Raw genomic sequence first — 19,124 nt, 5'->3', positions numbered from 1 at the left:
CTCGGGGTCTCCTCCTCTTCGCTCTTCTTCCCCTTCTCTTTCATTTCCTCCTCTGGCTTTTCCACCTTGATTTTCTGCTTCTTCCTTTTCCGTGGCGCATCTCCCTTCCCTTCCTCATCTTCCTCATCCTTCACCTCCTGCTTGATACCTGCGCTCTGTGTCTCACCCCATCCTTCATCCCCTTTCTCATCCTCCTCCTTCACCCCTTTCCTATCTTCACTTCCCTTTCCCACTCCATCTCCCTCCTCCAGTTCATCTCCCACTTCTTTCTCTCCTTCCTCTTCATTTGTCTTCTCCAGCTCTTGCTCCTCTTCCAACTTTTCCTTCTTTATTCTCTTCTTCCCCACCTTTTCCTTTTTAACCTTCTTACGCTTCTCCTCTTGTCCCTTCTCCTGCTTTTTCTTCCTGCCACCCTGTTTCTGGGTGCTGTTGCTGCTCCCTCGCTTGGCTCTTCCCCGTCCCCTTGTCCCATTCCTGCCCCCACCAGCACTTTCCTCCTTGATGCTCTCCATCATATCCCCACAGCTTTCCTCCAGTTTACCCTTCTTCCTCCTTCCTTCTCTCAGCAATCCTGCTTCTTTCTGCTTCCTTTGCTCTTGCTTCTTCCCTCTTCCTTGTTTTCTTGTCAGGACTTGGGCACCCCCTTGTTGATGTAGGGCAGGGAGGTCCAGCTCCTTCTTCTCACCTTCTGCCATAGCAGTGAGCCCCACATCCATCTCCAAAGCCTCAGGCTCTTCAGGGAGGGATGCAGCCCCACCAGCAACACCATCACTTGGCTTTGGGACCTGCAGGAAGTAGCCATAAGGAAAGAAATCCCAGACTGGTTGGAGTTGGAAGAGACCTTAAAGCTCATCCAGTCCCAACCCCCTGCCACGGGCAGGGACACCTTCCACTAGAGCAGGTTGCTCCAAGCCCCTGTGTCCAACCTGGCCTTGAACACTGCCAGGGATGGGGCAGCCACAGCTTCTCTGGGCACCCTGTGCCAGCGCCTCAGCACCCTCACAGGGAAGAGCTTCTGCCTCAGAGCTCATCTCAATCTCCCCTCTGGCAGGTTAAAGCCATTCCCCTTGGCCTGTCCCTCCATCCCTTGCCCAAAGCTCCTCTCCAGGTTTCCTGGAGCCCCTTTAGGCACTGGAGCTGCTCTAAGGTCTCCCCTTCAGGAGCCTTCTCTTCTCCAGGCTGAAGCAGCCCAGCTCTCTCAGCCTGGCTCCAGAGCAGAGCAGAAGGGGAGAATCCCCTCCCTCAATGTTGAAGTTGTGGAAGGAGAGAGATTATCCCAAAGCCCATGCGAATGGAGAAGGTGCTAAGAGATGCATCCTGTGTAGCACTGAGTTCAGGGGGTGACAGTCACCCCAGGTTTCCTTACCCCAACACCAGCCTCTATCTCCAAGAGCTGCTGTCCTGCTGCAGGTCCTGCTCTCCAGGGTTTGCACTGTGACCTACAACAGAAGCACAGACACGTCTCACTGCTTTGGTGAGCAGCAGCATCCACCTCTTACATACAAGATTAGGGGTCGCTTCTAACCAAGTCCTCATTTCCCTTCAAGCACGGCAGCACCCGGGTGCTGCAGCAGATGGAGATATCCCAAAGCAGCAGCAACTGGCCCCAGGTTACAGCTTATCACGGAATAATTTGGGTTGGAAAGGACCTAAAGCTCATCCAGTTCCAACCCCTGCCATGGGCAGGGACACCTTCCACTAGAGCAGGTTGCTCCAAGCCCCTGTGTCCAACCTGGCCTTGAACACTGCCAGGGATGGGGCAGCCACAGCTTCTCTGGGCACCCTGTGCCAGCGCCTCAGCACCCTCACAGGGAACAACTTCTGCCTCAGAGCTCATCTCAGTTTCCCCTCTTTCAAAAAGAGAGGTGGGAACCTCATCGTTGAGTTGCTCATGTACAAAAAAGCAAAGCAAGACAGGAATAAGTAGCAAGCACAGCCTAAACCAAGCTTGCATCCTGTAGGTTGAGCCTACACCTCCACAGGGTTGAGGTGACAATGTCCCCTTGCACACATGGAAGCTTGGGGATGTCCCTGCTGGGTCATTACCACCTCCCAACCAAGCAACATACCTTCTTGCTGCAGAGCATCCCATCCCCAGCTTGTGATCAACACTACCACCAAAATAAAACCACAACAAACCAACTTATCCAGACCAACCAAAGCCACATTCCTTCAGTCCATGCTAGACAAGCTTAAAGCTGAGCTCAGGACCTTGCACCAGTCCATGTGGATTGGTCAGACCCATTGCCCATCTTTCACCCCTCCAGGCATCCTTTAGCAGGGCCAGTTGGGAAGCATGGCCTGATGCTGCCCAGGAAGGCAGTGGGAAGCCAGGTTTCCTCTCTCAAAGAGGATGTCAATGGCTCTCCTTCACATCCAGGTGACCACAAAGACCCACAGTTTCCTCTTTTAGCCAAAACATCTCATAGACACGGTTTCTACAACAGAAAGTGAGATTTGCAGCCCCTTTCTAAAGATTCACTTAGGCTGATGCTAAGTTACCAGCCCGTGGGACATCAGAGCAACGCAGAGAAAGCCTTTAAGCCTGCTTAGGATGAAGGCAACAAGTCCTCATAACCAAACGAGGGGCTGGATGTCTCCTCACAACCAGAACACACGTTACACAATCCCCACTGAACTCATTAGGGTGAGCAAAACACGCTCAGCCCCTCCAATCTTATTAGTAGCCGAGCACATTCATGACTCAGAAGGTGCTGCCACCGTTTGGGATCGGCTCCTTCCCCACAAGGTCTTATTAGAGGCCTCTCACTGGACATGAAAGCCCCTGTCTCTAAGAGGCAAAGAGGATTAGCCTGCTAAGGACCAGCTTTTATGAGCTCAGCTTCCTATCTCTGCGCAGATCTAGCATGGAGCAAAGGGAAGAAACACCCTTTTCCCAGGTTTTGGGAGGCTGGTTGTCCCCACCAGCCGTTCCCCACCGCCTACCTCTGTATTTATGTAGGTATGTGCATCTGAGCAATCCCAGCCTGCTGACTCCAGCATCCTTGGGGAGGTTGGATGGGGACAGGAGCCTCCCTTTCCACCCTCAAAGAGCTGAGCTCAGGCCCTTGCATCAGTCCATGGTGCACTGGTCAGACCCATTGCCCATCTTTCACCCTTCCTGGCATCCCTCAGCAGGGCCAGTTGGGAAGCATGGCCTGATGCTGCCCAGGAAGGAGCTAGGAAGCCAGGTTTCTCCTCCCAAGGATGTGGATGGCTCTCCTTCACATCCTGGTAAGCACAAAGCACAATTTGGGGCCCCAAATTCCGCTTGTGATGGTTTTTGGCAAGCTTTAAGGTCACTGAAGACACCAGGACGTGGCCAAGCTGCCCAATGAAGACATCGGCAGCAGGGATACAGGAGGAATATACACCAGCCCAGTGATACAGGAAGGAAAAACAGGGATGTACAACCCCATGGCAAGAAGAGAAAGGACAAATTTCAATGCTTTTCTCTGGGCAAAAAGCATTCAGAAAGCGGCCCAACTTACCTTGAAGAGTCTTTCAGCCCCACTGATGGACCTTGGTGGGGGTTTGATTCAGTCTCCTCCTGAAAGGTATTAACAGTGTTGATCTGGGAGAGGATAGCTGGCATGGGTACCCCAACATCAGCATCACCCCCAAGCAATCACCCAGCCCCTGTGACAGCAGATAGCCAGGCCACAGTACCCATGTCCCATTGACATCACCTTACCCCCTTCCTCATCCATCCTGGCTAGAAACCAGGAGCCCAACCCAGCAGATTTTACCAAGGATGAGGAGAGCTTTGATGTTTTATGTGGTTAGGAAATCCCTGACTTCCAACAGCACTGAAAAGGTATTTTATGGAGTAAATACATGTAAACTATCACCCCTCCTCAAACGCCTGCTCACTGGATGTGTTGCTGCTATAGGGGACAGAAGGGATGGAAGGGCTCCAAAACAAACATGCATCAAATAGCAGCTTACACGCATCCACGCCAGCTTGGTCCTTAGAAGATTAAATGACCCTTGTAGCAGATGGCAAAGCCATAGGGTGGGAAATACAAGAGTGACCAGAGGGCAAGGAAGAGAAGCAAGCAGAAGGGAAAAGGAAAACATAGGGAAAATAGGGACAGGACCAGAGGAAAATGAGCTCAGAGTGGACTCAGAGCCCAGGGAAGACACTAGAAGTGTTATCACACTGTTTGCACCCTTGCTTTCAAAGCTGAAGCCAGGTTGTTCTGCATGTGGCCATGGAGCGCCCCGAAACCCATCCCAGCTTCACCTAACACATCAAGGCTCTTGTTCTAAATCCCAACTTCCCCAAGTTTCTCTTCCGAAAGCTTTCAAGGGAGGCCAAAACCACACAGGGATTTGCTTGAAAGCTGCTGCTGAGAAGCTGCTGGGTTAAAACTCATTAAAGGGGGAAAAAAACCTGACTTAATTACAGGTTGGTTATGGCAACATAACCTTCTGTTCCCTGGGAATACGCCTGCTCTCGACTTCACAATCCTTCAGTGCTGTCAGCAATCGGGTTGGGAAGTTCAGGAGCAGACAGCCACGGTCTTCCAAAACATATCCTGCATGCAAATGCCTGGAGCTTGCACTGGGAACACCAGGACAGTGGCCACAGGCACCCTTGAGGGATTTCAAGGCTGCAGATTTAATAGCATCCATTCAGGAGAGTTTGCTGACATTACAGACCCTGTTTGTAAGTGGGATGGAGGCTCACCATGAGTAGGAGAAAAAGCATCTCTGCTGGGTTTTGGGGTATAAATGCAATATAATGTGGGCAAAGCAAAATGGAGAGGGAATCAACCAGGGTTTGAGTTTTCCAGCAGCATCCAGAAGCAGCAGTGAAGGCCAAATGGCTCAGAAAGGGATGCTGTCAGGATGAGTCCAATCCTGACCTCATACTTGGGAAGTGATAGTCACCCATGTCCTGGTGCCAATTCATGCTCTTGGTCCAACTCCAAGACGTGACTGATTCAACCCCAATGCCTCCTGCATCTGAGCTGTTCGACTTAATCCAACATGCTCAAAGGATCCCTTTTAGACCCACAAGTTGCAGAACACCATCCCCACAGCTCCCTTGCGAGCAAACTACACCAGTGCTCCTTAAGTCTTTGGCACAGAGACCACCACGTACCAACCCAGGGGCAGCTCCCTCCTCTGCTTGGATCCCATCCTGCAGGCTCAAACCAAGTCTTTTCCCTTCTGCAGCCTCTTGCTTTAGGGAGCTTCTTGGCCAAAAAGGAGATGAAGAACACAAGTTTTTCCCCAATTAAAACACACCTTTTTGATACTCAAAGCAGGCCAAGGAGAGCAGAGATAAATGCTGCACTCCCATGGACAGCTTTAGGGTAAACCCAGATGGAGAAGGTAAAGCCTTGCAGCTCCCATCTCCTCCCTGGTTCCCACCATCATATCCTCATCCAACCAAGGGGTTACCTGCTGATGATGTTTTCCTGCAGTGGCTTCTCCTTGATCTCTGGTGACTTCTTCTTCGCTTTTACCACAGAGGGCTGTGCACCAGGATAATGTAAGGGAGAAGGAAGTTTGTACAGTGGGTTTGATGCCCACAAAACACTGAGGACAGACACAAGGGTCACCCCAATACCAGGGCATGGAAAGGGTTGGATGGTACCTGCACTGTGCATGGTATTTCCTCTGGCTCCTTCTTCACTACCTTTCCCCTGGGTGCCTGCAGCACCTCCTGCTTCTTCCCTGACTCTCTCTTTCGCTTCCTATGGACAAAGGCAAATTCATCCCACTGAGGTCAAGCAGGCAGCACATGCAGCAAACCCCTTGGTGGTGAAAACAAGCCATGGTGTGATGATGCCACCTTATGTCCTGCAGCTCCAAAATGGGCTCCCAAATGGAAGTTCGAGGGATTTCCCTGCTGACCACTTTAGGGCTGAGCTGCCCAATGGAGCCACCAGCAGTAAGTGTGATAACATTGTGGTAGCCCCCCAAAATCCCCTGTTATACCCCATAGAACTCACCTGGTGTTCTTTGCCCCACTGTCCATCGAGACCCCCATGGCTTTGTCGTCTACCAGCTCTTCAGGACGTGTTATGGGGTTAAGGCAGCATCCCAAGGATGGTCACTGCAATGACATAAGATAACTCATGGCTGGTAGCACCCCAGTTCTGCTCTTGGAGGAAACCCCAACAGCAACTCACTCCACAACTCAGTTTATAACTATCTATGGGATCAAAATCACTTTAACAAGGGTTTAAGTGTAACATGAAGTGGAAAAGCCTTGAGCTCGGTTCCTGAGCTGCTGTTAGAGGTGGTAAAAGCAAAATTGCTGCTAAAACATAAGGGAAGCCCCTCCAAATTTACAGTTCTAGGTATACAGGGTTGATTTACACCCTCAGAACAGCCCAGGGTATTCAGCAAGTATTATTCAGGCCCTAATTACACCCAGAAAGCCACCACAGTGGAAATATAATAAAACACAGCAGAGAGACAAGAGTAAAGGTGAGATATTGAGTCCCCCACCAAAGCAAGTAGCTACCACCTCTCCTATCCTCCTGACTAGAGCAGCCAGACCCCCTCAAATCACTGCTCCCCTAGAAACTCAAGGCCTCAAAGGATATGAAAGAAACTCAAACATCACCAAGTTGGTCCCTATCCATGAAGGTTTCCCCCCACTGAAGAAGAAAGAGGACTTCTCAAAGAGGAAACAAGCTACAGAGCACCATAAGACATGCTGCAAACTTCCCAAGGAGTAGAAAACACATTAAAAACCTTTATGTTTTACCAGTCTTTGTTGAGCTATGAGTTGCTGGTGGGACCACATTCACTCAGAACAAATCAAAGCCACCCAGACCAGAAAAGACCTCACCCAACAACCTCCCTTGAGAGCAATATCCCCCTACAAGCAGCTTATTTAAAGACTCCCTCAGCCCTGATTGGAGGGTCCCAGCTCAAAATGCACCCTGGGAAATAGAGTTTTAGCCCAAAAGCTGGATTTGGGGAGAAATCCTAACCAGCATCTCCTCAACAAGGAGACCTGCTAAGAGGAAAATGCATTGTACCACTCAGGTGTGGGACTGGGCCAAATGTTTTGCTTTAAAAACACCTTAAGGAAAACCACCTTCCATGAGATAAACCCTTCTTTAATTATCAAATTAGTCCCCAAATCCAGCTGCCTCTTACCCATCAGAGCCCCATGGTTGGGTTTGGAGAGGTCTTAGAGCCCAAACTTTGGGTGCAGAGGGTAGGTCCTGCAGGGTGCCATAAACTGGTGCCCATAACCCTCATCCTGAAGCACTCACTCACCCATCCTGCTCTTCCCCAGCCCTATTCATGCAGGTGAGTCCATTGCTTTCACCTGCTCACTTTGCCATCAAGCACCTCATCGCAGCTGAGCTTCAGATGGTGTCACCCATCCCCATCCTGGTGCAAGCAGGGAAGAAGATGATGCAAAGGGGTTATAAGGACTTTACATAGCAAAGTTTTCCCCAAAATGCTGGATTTTGGGGCAAAAAAGGGCACTGCTCCATTCTGAGATCCCAAACCAGGGCACGTAGCGGAGCCACGCATTCCCCTGGGAAGATGCTGCCTGGTTCTTCCCAATGATGCTCCCGGTTCGCGGCCAGGAGCGGAAAAGCCCAGAGGCAGGGCTGGCTCCAGGAAAGCCTCTTTGATCTCCATTGCACCATCCCAGGAAAAAGCATCCAAGCCACCTTTCTTGCTGGATGAGTAAAAGTTGTCAAGGGATGGGAGCCAGCCCCAGGGCAGGGAGCAGGAGAGGATGACTTCGTGCTGGGGCTTGTTCCCTCTTGGCCGCTTTCTGCCAAGCCAGGGACTGGTGTAGGTTTAGTTTTCTTCCATTTTTCACCATGGATCCCATCTAGATTTATGGTGGAGGTTTATCCCAAGCTCTCCATGCCAGTTGGGATGTCCATAATGGGAAGCAATGGGGTTTGTAGGGTGGGTGAGCTGGTATAAACCACTCCTAGCCTAAACCAGCTCCAGTTATACATCCTCACCCAAGCACGACCTGGGTTAAACCTCTTAATAATTGAGTTTTATATCATTTCCCTTTGCAGATGGGGGAGATGGGAGTGGGATGGCTCCATCCAAGACTCTGCAATGGGGAAATGTGGACCACAAAAGGAATCTAGCTCACCCTTGGGGAAAACCAGGCTGCGAATGGGATCTCTGCATGGTTCAGTGACACCACAGCGAGCTGTTGAGGGATGTAGAGGTGACAATATCCCATGAGCTGTCAATCACAGTTGGGCTAAAGGCAACTCCTTCATTAGCAGAGGAATAAACACCTCTTCCTACACTCTCTTTTGCTGTGTAGACAGTTGCAGTCACACAATTAAAGCACTTTTCTTTGCAAACCGCTGTAATATTCATCTAGAAAAGCATTGCTGCTATTCCAGATTAATCAGCAATTCCACCTTTCTGGTCCAGCAGCTCCTTTAGGATTGGGAAATCCAGGAGGGAGAGAGAAATCCTTCCAAACATAGTCCCTTCCTGGGGATCACACAATCCTTGAAGCCCCAACAAGTTAAAATCGGCTGGAAAAGGTGGAAATGGTTTCATATATTTAGGCAGTTATAGATTTATTCAATCTAAAATGTTTAATGTATGTTGGGATGATATTTTCCCCCTTGTTAGACAGCATGGAGTTCCCTGTGCCTTGTTGATATGAATGGGATTCATCACAGACAAGCGTGGTCTCATTAACTTCGTTTTAACTTCATTATGGAAAAGAAGCTAGACCCTGGTAAAGACTAAGGGACCTTTTCATGGTGACAAACACCAGTGACAACCCAGCTCAGTATCCCCATGCTGGGCATAGCACCCATATGCACCTTGGGAATGGGATTTTTCCAACCCCTGGATATTTTTCCATACAATTTGACTGGATTTAATACTGTTGCCCAGTCCGGCTCTCATTTTATGACCAGGATTAAGAGTAAAACCCTTCTGTGGTTCAACCATATGGCTCAGAGGGGGGAAAATGGGATAGGATTTGCCTGTATCTGCCTGGAAAATGCAAGAAATTGGGTTTTACTTTATTTGTTCATATACATTAGTAATGTATTTTGTGTTATATTGTGTTTTGTACTGGAGCAGGGCAAGGGCACAGCAGTCCAGGTGTTGCTCCAGCAGCTGTGCGAGATGCAGTGTCCCCATCCAGATGTTTTGGGGTTTATTTTGGGGGGGGTGGGGAAGGTGCAGCCAAGGGGCCACACAGAGGGAAGCTCTTGGGGCATAGCATTGGGGCAGTGGGGGGTGCAACGTGGGTGCTCCCTTATTGCACCCCCCCTCCACAGCAGCCCAGATGTTGGGGTGGGGGTGTGTGTGAAAGAAGCCGGGGAGGGGAGAGAGGGGATTAAGAGCGGGGGGGGGGGCGTCCAGATGTGTCCAGAATGGGGGGGTGGGGTGTGCCTGGTTGGAGGTGGGATCATCCAGATGTGGCTGGGATGGAAGCAGACGCGCATCCAGATGTGGGGTGGGGGGGCCCCCCAAGGGCCGACGCGAAGCCCCGCCCCTCCCGTGACGTCACCGGCGTTCTAATTCCCACCGTTGCCACGGGCGACGGCCCCTCCGCCCCTCCCCTCGCCACTCCGTTCCTCCCCACCCCTCTCCTCTTTCTCTATTGGTCAGAGCTACCGTCACTCAACGCTGTCCGCCTCTTCTATTGGCTAAACCCGATCTTCGCCCCGCCCCACCACCCTCCTTATGCCCCGCGCAGCAGCGGGGCCGGCGTCGCGTTCGCTCCCGGCCGGCAGCGCCCAGCGGCGGGGCCGTGAGGGGGAGCGGGGCCGCGGGGCCGCCGGGGCTCGGGGCGGCCGCGGTGCGGGGTTAGACACGGTAACGGGGGCGCTTGTGGGGCTGTGGGGGTTGCCCCATGGCTGGGGTAGCTCTGTAAGGGGGGGGCTGTAGGGGTTGCTCCCCCTTCGGCTGAGGTAACGCTGCACGGGGGGTGGATTCTGAGGGGATTTACTCCTCGTTCCTTAGCTGAGGTAGCTCTATAAGGGGGCTCTGTGAGGGTTTGCCCCCTTTTTCTATCTGGGACAGCTCTTTAAGGGGGTTCTGTGGGGATTTGCCCCCTTTCCCTATCTGGGGTAGCTCTTTAAGGGGTTCTGTGGGGATTTGCCCCCTTTCCCTATCTGGGGTAGCTCTATAAGGGGGTTCTGTGGGGATTTGCCCCCTTTCCCTCTCTGGGGTAGCTCTTTAAGGGGGTTCTGTAGGGGTTTCACTCCCATCGGGGGCAGCTCTGTAAGAGGGGGAGTTTGTGGGGGCACCCCCCATTTGGGGTAAGGGGGGGGTCTGTAAGCTTTGCTCCCCCCTGTCTGAGTTAGTTCTGCAGGGAGGGTCTATGGGGTTTACCCCCCATTTTGGATATCTTTGCAAGAGGGTCTGTGGGGTTTTGCTTCTCCTTTGCCCCCACCCCAGTGGGGTACCTGTGTAACAGGGGGGTCTGTGGAGGTTCCCCCCCCTCTATAGTAACTCTCTAAGTGGGGTCTGTGGGGCTTGCCCCCCATCTGGGTTAACGGCAAGAGGGGTCTATGGGGGTTCGCCCCCTCAATAGTAACGCTATAAGTGGGGTCTGTGGGGACTTGTCCCCCTTCTGTCCCCCCACCAGCTAGAGCAGCTCTGCAAGGGGGTCTGTGGGGGTTCTCCCCCCATAGTAACTCTCTAAGTGGGGTCTCTGTGGGTTCCCCCCCTCATATGGGGTGTCTTTCCAAGGGCAAGCACAGGCTGTGGGCTTAGATCTAAGTAACTATTAGGTGTATGGGGACTTGTAGCATAAGTGAGCAGGGGCTAGCGGGGGTTTAAGCCCCCCATATAGGACAGGTCAGGGTTAGCAGGGTGTGGGGCTAACCCAAGGAGAGGACCCCAAGCCCTAGAGCCACCCAGTGAGGCCAGGCAGGAGCCCCCCCATTCAGCCTGTGGATGCTGCGCCCCTGGAGATGATGCCACCTGAGGAGGAAAGCCCTGATGGGGACGGGGACAGGGACAACAGCCTCGTCCTCCTGCAAAGCCTGAAGAGCAGCAGCACCCGGAAGGTGAGGCACGGTCGTGGGGTGCCATGGAGGGGTGCAGGGTGGCAAAGCACCCAACTGATGCTCTATGGGGCTGGGTATCCCTGTTTGATCTATGGGGATGGTGGTCCCCATGGGTGGTGGGGGTGCAGGTCCATTCTGGCCATTAAACCATGTTGGGGGGGGTCAGGTAGAGTTTATGTGATAGAAATGTGTCCATGTCCTCATCCATAAGCTATCTCCTAGCTCATCATCTCTTAAACTCCACTCCTTCACCCCATCTTTCTCCACTGACTCCATCTACAAGCTGCCCACTGACTACTTATAACCAGATTCCCCTTTAGTTTGCCTTTTTATCCTTCCTGCCCATAGAAAGATGGTCCAACTAGGTGCTGCCTGTCCCTCTTGCTGTTGGAAGTGTGTGGGGCTGTGTATTGCTCCCGGACAAACTTCTCCCCTGGGATCTGCCTGCAAGGAAAGTTAGCTGTACATGCGAGATGGGGCTGATAGCCTGTTGCCGTCACTTGTTTAATCAGTAACAGCATGGGGAAGCCAATAAGGATTGTCCTCAAGCTGCCACCAACCCCATGGCTTGACTTCCCTGGTGTCCCTTGGGTGTCAATGCATGTTCCTGGGGTCGAGGAGGCTTTAAAGTGTGTTTCTTGCATGAAAAGAAGGGTAAATGCTCTCTTTTGGGGTTGTTTAAGCGGTTCTCCCGTTAGGTCTGTCCCCTGGGAGGCAGCTTTATAAACCTGCCGTGAATTTTCCCTGTAATCTGATCTCTTCTTTCCAAGTCTGTAATTTTCAGAACCCGTTCTTCAGCAGAGACCTGCACTTCTGCAGCCCTTTGGCAAAGAACAGAACCCAACAACCAAATAAGCAAAACTACAGCCGGGCTCTAGAGGTGGATTGTTTTGTGCTTCTTTCCTGAGTGAGGGTGGAGATTGCAGCCGGGGCTGAACAAGGATCAATCTGATCTCCAGTCACTTGAGCCTGGCCTCTCTCTGACTTGCAGCTAAAGAGGTTGCAACCTTAAACCAGGTTGGAGTTTATGCAGGGCCTTGTCTAAATAGGTGCTGCTGCAAGGGGAGATTAAGAGGATTTTGTTTTACCAGTTTATTCTGTGTATGGACAGAGTTTCCTTTATACGAGCAATTGGTTTGCCCTGTTTGGACAGAGAACAACATAGGAAACTATTACAGCTCTTTGTGTGTGGGGGGGGAAACTGGCAGGGGATCTGCAGCATCTGTCATAACATGATTGCTTTTCTCATTAAAAAAACAAAGCACCTGATTAGATTTCCTGTTAAAGATACCAACTTTTTACTTAAAAGGACTGATCAATACAGCCTCTTCTAGTTGTTTGTTGGCTCTTACGGGGCCACTGCACATTTGCTCTCTTGCAGGGGATCCTGCCCACTGCTGTGCTGGTGATTATCTGCTTTCTCTGCCAGGGTTCAAATACTGAGACTGAAGATTTAATACATCTGTTTCCTGCTGGCTGCCTGCCCCAGCTCTCATGATGCCCTCAGCCTCCCCCAGCTCTCCAGAGCAGTTTCACCCTCCTAAACCTCCAGCTCTGGATGCAGGTTTTGCTCTTTAAACCCCTCCGATTCCCCCATATCTTTATTTTCCTTCCTTCACCACTTTATTTTTCCTTCCTCTCGCTGAGTGCATTAGCCAAGAGCGAGGGCACTTTGTTGGGCAATGTAAAACCTTAATCCTCCCCTCATTTGTTAAATGGCTGTGGTGATGTAACCATATTCTCAATAAAAGGTTTTAGAGGTTTTAGCTGGTAATGTCTCCCACAGAAACCCAGCTTGTAGCCAGAGTGCTTCATGAGATTAGGGTAGTGATATGGGACTTTTCTATATAAATAGATGTTCAGGGAGCAAAACCAGTTTGTTGTGACCTACTGTTACTTACAGTAACAGCCCATATTCCTTTCTGAAATGGGAGGAGAGGGAAATCATTGATTATCTTTCAAAAAGCAGGATTTTAAAGCCTCCTTTTGTGTGTGGAGAGTGGCTTTTGTTGTGCTCTCTAGCCCATGGCTAAACCAGGGTCACTTGGCCACTTGTCCTGTGCTGGCCTGCCATAAACTTGTGGGTTGCAAAGAGGAATAATAATCCCAGTTGACAGCTCTGACTCTACCAAAATAGCTTGTAAACCATCATCGTTCTGGAAATAAAGAGGTGTTGAGGGCTTAGATGCTCCAGTTACCCTATTTCTACTGTGTGTTTTTCAGCTGCTGGATCATCTGTGCGCTTGGGAACATCCCTTTTTGGGGTCAAAACTCTGTGTTAGGAGATATTCTTGCTCCTGAGAGTGGAGGAGAATAAGTAACTGCCTGTTTCATATCAAGTGGGGCATGTTGTAAGCATTTCCTGGGTAAAACCTGCAGGGTTGGGGTTGTACCTAGAGACCATGTGCTCCATGCACATGGTTGGGGACATGGATTAAGGGTACCTATGTTAATGACATGTTAGTGGCACATTAGTGGCACAGTGGCTTGTGTTAGTGCTTCCTAAAGCTGTAGCAATTGGTGTCGTAGAACCATAGACTGGTTTGGGTTGGAAAGGACTTTAAGATGATCCAGTTCCAACCCCCTGCCACGGGCAGGGACACCTTCCACTAGAGCAGGTTGCTCCAAGCCCCTGTGTCCAACCTGGCCTTGAACACTGCCAGGGATGGGGCAGCCACAGCTTCTCTGGGCACTCTGTGCCAGCGCCTCAGCACCCTCACAGGGAACAACTTCCTTATCTCCAACCTGAACTTCCCCTGTTTTAGTTTGAACCCATCAGCCCTTGTTCTATCCCTACAGTCCCTGATGAAGAGTCCCTCTCCAGCATCCTTGTAGCCCCCTTCAGACCCTGGAAGCTGCTCTGAGGTCTCCACGCAGCTTCTCTTCTCCAGGCTGAACAGCCCCAACTGTCTCAGCCTGTTGTCTTTGATTATACCTTGTCTCTGCACAGATAGTTTGCTCTAGTTTTTACTACAGAACAAATGTTGATGCTCTAAAGTATGCCTTGATGCAAGCTGGGTGAATTGGTGGAGAGCAAACACAGCTTGGACTTGACCAACTGTCGTGAAGTTGCTCATCACTGCTTGAATTACACTTGGTGGTTGGTGCTTGACCCTGCCAAGCACTGTTCTTCAGCTCTTCATCCACCATCCATGCTTGGGTTGAAGTCTTGGTGCGAGCCACATGATTTCCTTGTGCTTTAGCACCTCTGTGCTGTTTTAATTCCATCGTGAGTGCAGACTGGTGGTGCTGGAAAGGTTGGTTGGTCACTCACTCGATGGTGGTGAATGCTGGAGGAGCTCACCCACTTAGCAGACAACTTTGAAGACTGGGGACCTTTAGGGTTAGCAACAAACCATCTCCACCACTGGCATAGATTGGCAGTGAATCCTGTCCCTACCTAAAGGAATACCCCCTTGGGTGAAAGAACAGTTTGCAGATGGGTTGACTCCTCGTGTCCAAAGGTTGTGGTGGCTCTATCTGGAGTGTAGCCCTCATGGGTATTGGGTGTCAAACCAAGGTATTTCAGGCTTGTTGTAGCCTTGCTTGGCTTTGCCTCCAGAGTTTTAGAGTTTATTAACTGTATCCTGGCTGCCTGTTCTCTCCCTGTGTGTGTAGAAGGAGCAGCTGGGGTGGCTGTTGTGGGAACTCCTGGGATAGACAGGGATGAAGTGGAGGTGAGACATGTGGAGCCATGCTCCAGCAGAGCTTCTGCCATTTCATCTGAGGGGTGTATTTGTGCCCTGAGCAACCGACTTCATCTATTGCTTGGTGTGAAGAGGGAACAAGGGAGCACTGGAGAGCTCAAAAGAGTGAAATCCCAGTGGGTTGTCCAACAGGGAAGTTGAACCAAGTCCTGTTCTATCCCTGGGGAAGGGTTGAACAGTAACACTTTGGATGCCTTTTGAATCCCTTCCCTTAAAATATAAAGCAATAAGCTGTCTAGTCCCTGGGAGGGATAACTTTTATACAGTTAAACCAAGATAATCCTTAAGGCTTTAGGGAACATATGCAGCACTTCAGGATAATGGGAATGCTGAAGGCAATTGAGGCTTCATGGGATGGAGATGAGCATCACCAGTACCTTTCCGAAATGCAGCTGGATTGTGCTTAACACGCTCATGATATCAACCATCTCCTGAGTTGGTCTGAGCAGTGGAAGCTGAGATGGGCCTAATCCTGCCCTTTGTCCTCAGCTATGTCCCTGAGCTTTGGCTGTCTGATATCAAGCACATCACTTTGCATTGTGAGGCAGGGTGTGAGCCCATGTTGTTGGCCATGGGGTACCCAGCCTACAGTGCAGATGTGCTGCTGCCCATGGGCAGTGCCTGATCTTAATGACAAATCTTAGTGCAGAGAATTTGATTTCCATCAAATGTGGTTATTCCCTTCTTGAAAAAACAGGGTAAAAATGCCTGACTCTCTGAAGCAGCAGCTCATCACTTATATATTGCATTGCCTGGCACCAGGAGTCACTTTATCAGTGCCATGTGGGTATGCAAACATGAAGGGTTGCCTGGTGCCCTGCTCGCCTTGCAGCTTTCTCCCTGAACTTCCCTGTCCTTGGGGATGTGAAGGTTGTCCACTTGGAGGTTGAGTTGGCTGTAGAGCCTGTGTCAATACCAGGTGAAGACTCATCTCACCACTGACATGTTATGGATGTCACCAGACTACGTGCAAATTAAACTCCTTTAGTTTCTCCTCCTATTCTGTGGGTGCTCTCCAGCTGTTCTAGTTGTTAGAAGTCTTGGTGGTGACTTTTGTGACTAAAGCTGGTCTTGGAGATCACAGAACCCCAGACTGGTTTGTGTTGGAAGGGACCTTAAAGCTCATCCAGCTCCAACCCCCTGCCACGGGCAGGGACACCTTCCACTAGAGCAGGTTGCTCCAAGCCCCTGTGTCCAACCTGGCCTTGAACACTGCCAGGGATGGGGCAGCCACAGCTTCTCTGGGCACCCTGTGCCAGCGCCTCAGCACCCTCACAGGGAACAACTTCTGCCTAAGAGCTCATCTCAATCTCCCCTCTGGCAGGTTAAAGCCATTCCCCTTGTCCAAAGCCCCTCTCCAGGTTTCCTGGAGCCCCTTTAGGCACTGGAGCTGCCCTAAGGTCTCCCCTTCAGGAGCCTTCTCTTCTCCAGGCTGACACCAGAGCAGAGCTGCTCCAGCCCTCACAGCATCTCTGTGGCCTCCTCTGGGCTTGCTCCAACAGCTCCATGTCCTTATGTTGGGAGCCCCAGAGCTGGATGCAGTTCTCCAGGTGGATTCTGAGTGGAGAAGAGGGGGAGAATCCCCTCCCTTGACCTGCTGGTGATGCAGCCCAGGATACAGTAGGCTTTCTGGACTGCATCTCATTCAGGTCCTATGGATTTATGCACCTCCTCTTGTTTATAACGTTAACAGCATGTCCTAGGCTTGTGTTTTACCTTCACAGGTGTCACAGTAACAGTCTGTGGTTGTCCTTTGATCACAGTTCTCCTTTGATCACTTCACATGCTGTTTTCAGTTTTGCTTTTACCCAGTTGCTTCCAGCAACCAAGCTCCTGTTCTATCAGAAATGGAAGAGCAGAAACAAGTCCCTTTGTGCATGGCTTTGCCCTTTGGACTTGCTGACATCCAGCTCTTCCTCCAGGTGATTAGTTTTATCTGTCATTAGGGCTGGGAAAGCTCTGAGGCAGTGGCCTTGTTTTGGAACCAGGGTCACAAGTGCGTGCTGTAGGTGTGCCTCGTCACTCAAGACATCCAGGCTCCATCTCCTTGTGTTTACTGGGGTTGTGAAGTGCAAAGGACACTTGGTGCTCATCTCTAAACAAACATTGCCTAAGGACTTGCTTATAGAAGGAAACCTAACCACGTAATTGCCCTATTTAACACCCCAGATGGGTGCTCTGGAGCTGGGAGAGGTGTTCGGGAGTTAAAAACACCGTTACATCATTGTGTGCTTCCTGCAAAGATAGGGTTTGAGTTGGCTGCAGCCTTGACATCCCTCAAAGGGAACCTGTTTGTCTTGGCCTCCTCTGGAAAAGGGGTCTTCTGGCCTCTTCCCTTTTCTTCCTCATGTAGAGGCATTGGCTGAGCACTTTCTGGAACACTGTCATCTTCCCTGATGCTGAGGGTTGAACACAATGTCACTTGGCAGATGTCTCCTGAGAATCAAATGGCCTTGCTACAATTATACTGCTTCTAATCCTGCTTTGTCTGTCAGAGGCAATAAACCTCAGAGCTGGACACAACTCGTATAACTTAATGAGCCACGTTCATTTCATGGCTCTCTTAACATACACTGTCCTCTGTGGACATACAAGCTGTGCAGTTCTCTGGCTCCTGCACAGTTTGTGGCCTCTAACAGTAAGAGTTATGTCCTTGCTTCTCCTTTGTGAGAGCTTTAAACTAGGAAGGCTGAGAAATCTCATATTCAACCTGCCTGCTTCTTAAGCACCCACTTTATCCTTCTATTCATGTCCCTAAGTGCAACCTAAAGGCCAAGAAGCTGGTTGAAATAACCCATCTCTCTTCTGATCTTAAAGACTTGACCTCAAGAGCTTGTACAAAGAATTAAGCAAGGAAAATCCCTTTTATAATTTAGTAGTGAGGTTTGGTGGTAGTTTTTAGTTTCCCCTTATGTGAGGCATGATCAAATCCATCACTGCTTACTTTAGAGACTCTGTGCTGTAGTCATTAGCTTCGAGAGTATGGACACAGGCAAAGCTTTGGGTTCCTTTGAAGGAAGCTGTTGGAGAATGGGCTTTCCTCTTGTCTCCATCTCCCTTAATCTGATCCCTTAATCCCTTAAACCTTCTGATTTAAATATGGCCTTTTTTGCTCATGATGGTGTTTCATATACATATATGATAACCTGGCCTAAGCATCTTGTTCTGGAGCTGAGTTTCCTTCTTGCTCCTGTATATGTGAAATAACATCACTTTTGCCATGCTCCAGGAGCAGCTGCAGTCTGAGCTTGGTTGTTTCCCATGGTGGCCTTGGCATAGTGCTTACATTGGTCCATGCCAGTCAGAGATGATGCTTTGGGACCTCTGCAGATCCTCTGGAGGTGAGATGTGCTGCAATCCCATGGGTTACTGCACTTACCAACCTCATAAAGGGCAAGGAGGAAAACGAGGTGCAGGGAGATCACATGAAGTCCCTAAGGGCAGCAAGTCTTGAGATCCTGACTCAACATCTTCACAAGGCTTTGGTATTACATCAGGTGCTCCAAGAAGACCTGACTTTCCAGTATGGTTTTTGCTGTTGGCTTAGGAGCCAACTGAGAAGACATCATTTGAATGGGGGTAAGAGGGAGATGGGACCTTGCAGCTCTATAGATGGCTTAATGTCTCTCAGAAGAAGTTTAGGTAAACCATAGAATGAATTCATGGATGTCCTGGATGTTGAATTGTTTGGTCCTCAACGCCACCAGGGCTTAAAGTGTTCCTGGAAGGCAGCTCCTTTGTGTCCCTGTGGAAAGATGAAGGCACTAATGAGCAGTGCTTCTCTGTTGCCATGCTTGAGAGGGTTCTTGTTCATCAGCTTTGATGCTGCAGTGGCTTGAATTTTGCCTCTTGGTGTTGTCTCAAGCTGGGCATAGGAGAACTGGGGAGGTGCCAGGTTAAACCCCTTAATGCTTTGCACTGAGGAGGCTTTAACACTCTTGGAATATCTTGTAGAGCCATCCTAGTGTCTTCTGATGCCAGTTTACATCTCACTTTTCTTACTTAATTTCTTCTTTCCTTGCCTCCAGACAAGGAGGTGTTCATGGACCTTCTCTGTGGTTTTGGACAGTCCTTCCTGTCCAAAGGAACTTTTGCCTTTTCCATATCTCACCTGCAATTCCTCTGGCCTCCTGCCCATGTATTCAGGTGATCTTTGCTCCTCTTCTCCCTTAAAAACACCTTAAAATCCTTTGACTGCTTTTGAGCAAAGCTTTGCAAGAAGTGGAGATGCCTCAAAGGTGATGCAAGCTCCTGTAGGTATTGCTGGAGGCAGAGAAGAGATGCTTCCCACCTCCAACCATTGCTGTTGGGGCTTTGGATGAGTTTTGGATGGGTTTTTCCAGCTCTGGAGGCAGGGAGAGGCCTGGATCCTGCTCACTTCCATGTATTTGGATATATTTGCATACACATT

General features: G+C 50.3%; 1 protein-coding gene across 4 annotated transcripts in view; it reads left to right on the top strand.

The window, feature by feature from the left end:
* The first annotated feature begins 9,701 nt into the window (after positions 1-9,701).
* Positions 9,702-19,124, top strand: part of RHPN1 (rhophilin Rho GTPase binding protein 1) — a 33,181-nt gene continuing 23,758 nt past the window's right edge. For 2 of the 4 annotated variants that reach the window (XM_030498157.1, XM_030498150.1), the window contains exon 1: positions 9,819-11,006. Coding sequence is in view for 2 of the 4 variants with exons in the window: in XM_030498150.1 (XP_030354010.1) it covers positions 10,911-11,006 (96 nt within the window). In the remaining 2 variants the exon portion in view is untranslated. Of the gene's footprint in view, positions 11,007-11,197; positions 12,024-12,387; positions 12,571-19,124 lie in introns of those variants that run through there. The other 2 variants (XM_030498165.1, XM_030498140.2) reach the window with 2 other exon arrangements.

The sequence above is a fragment of the Strigops habroptila genome, chromosome 1 (assembly GCF_004027225.2).
Source record: "Strigops habroptila isolate Jane chromosome 1, bStrHab1.2.pri, whole genome shotgun sequence".
Taxonomy (NCBI): domain Eukaryota; kingdom Metazoa; phylum Chordata; class Aves; order Psittaciformes; family Psittacidae; genus Strigops; species Strigops habroptila.
This window is presented reverse-complemented; position numbering and strand designations above follow the sequence as displayed.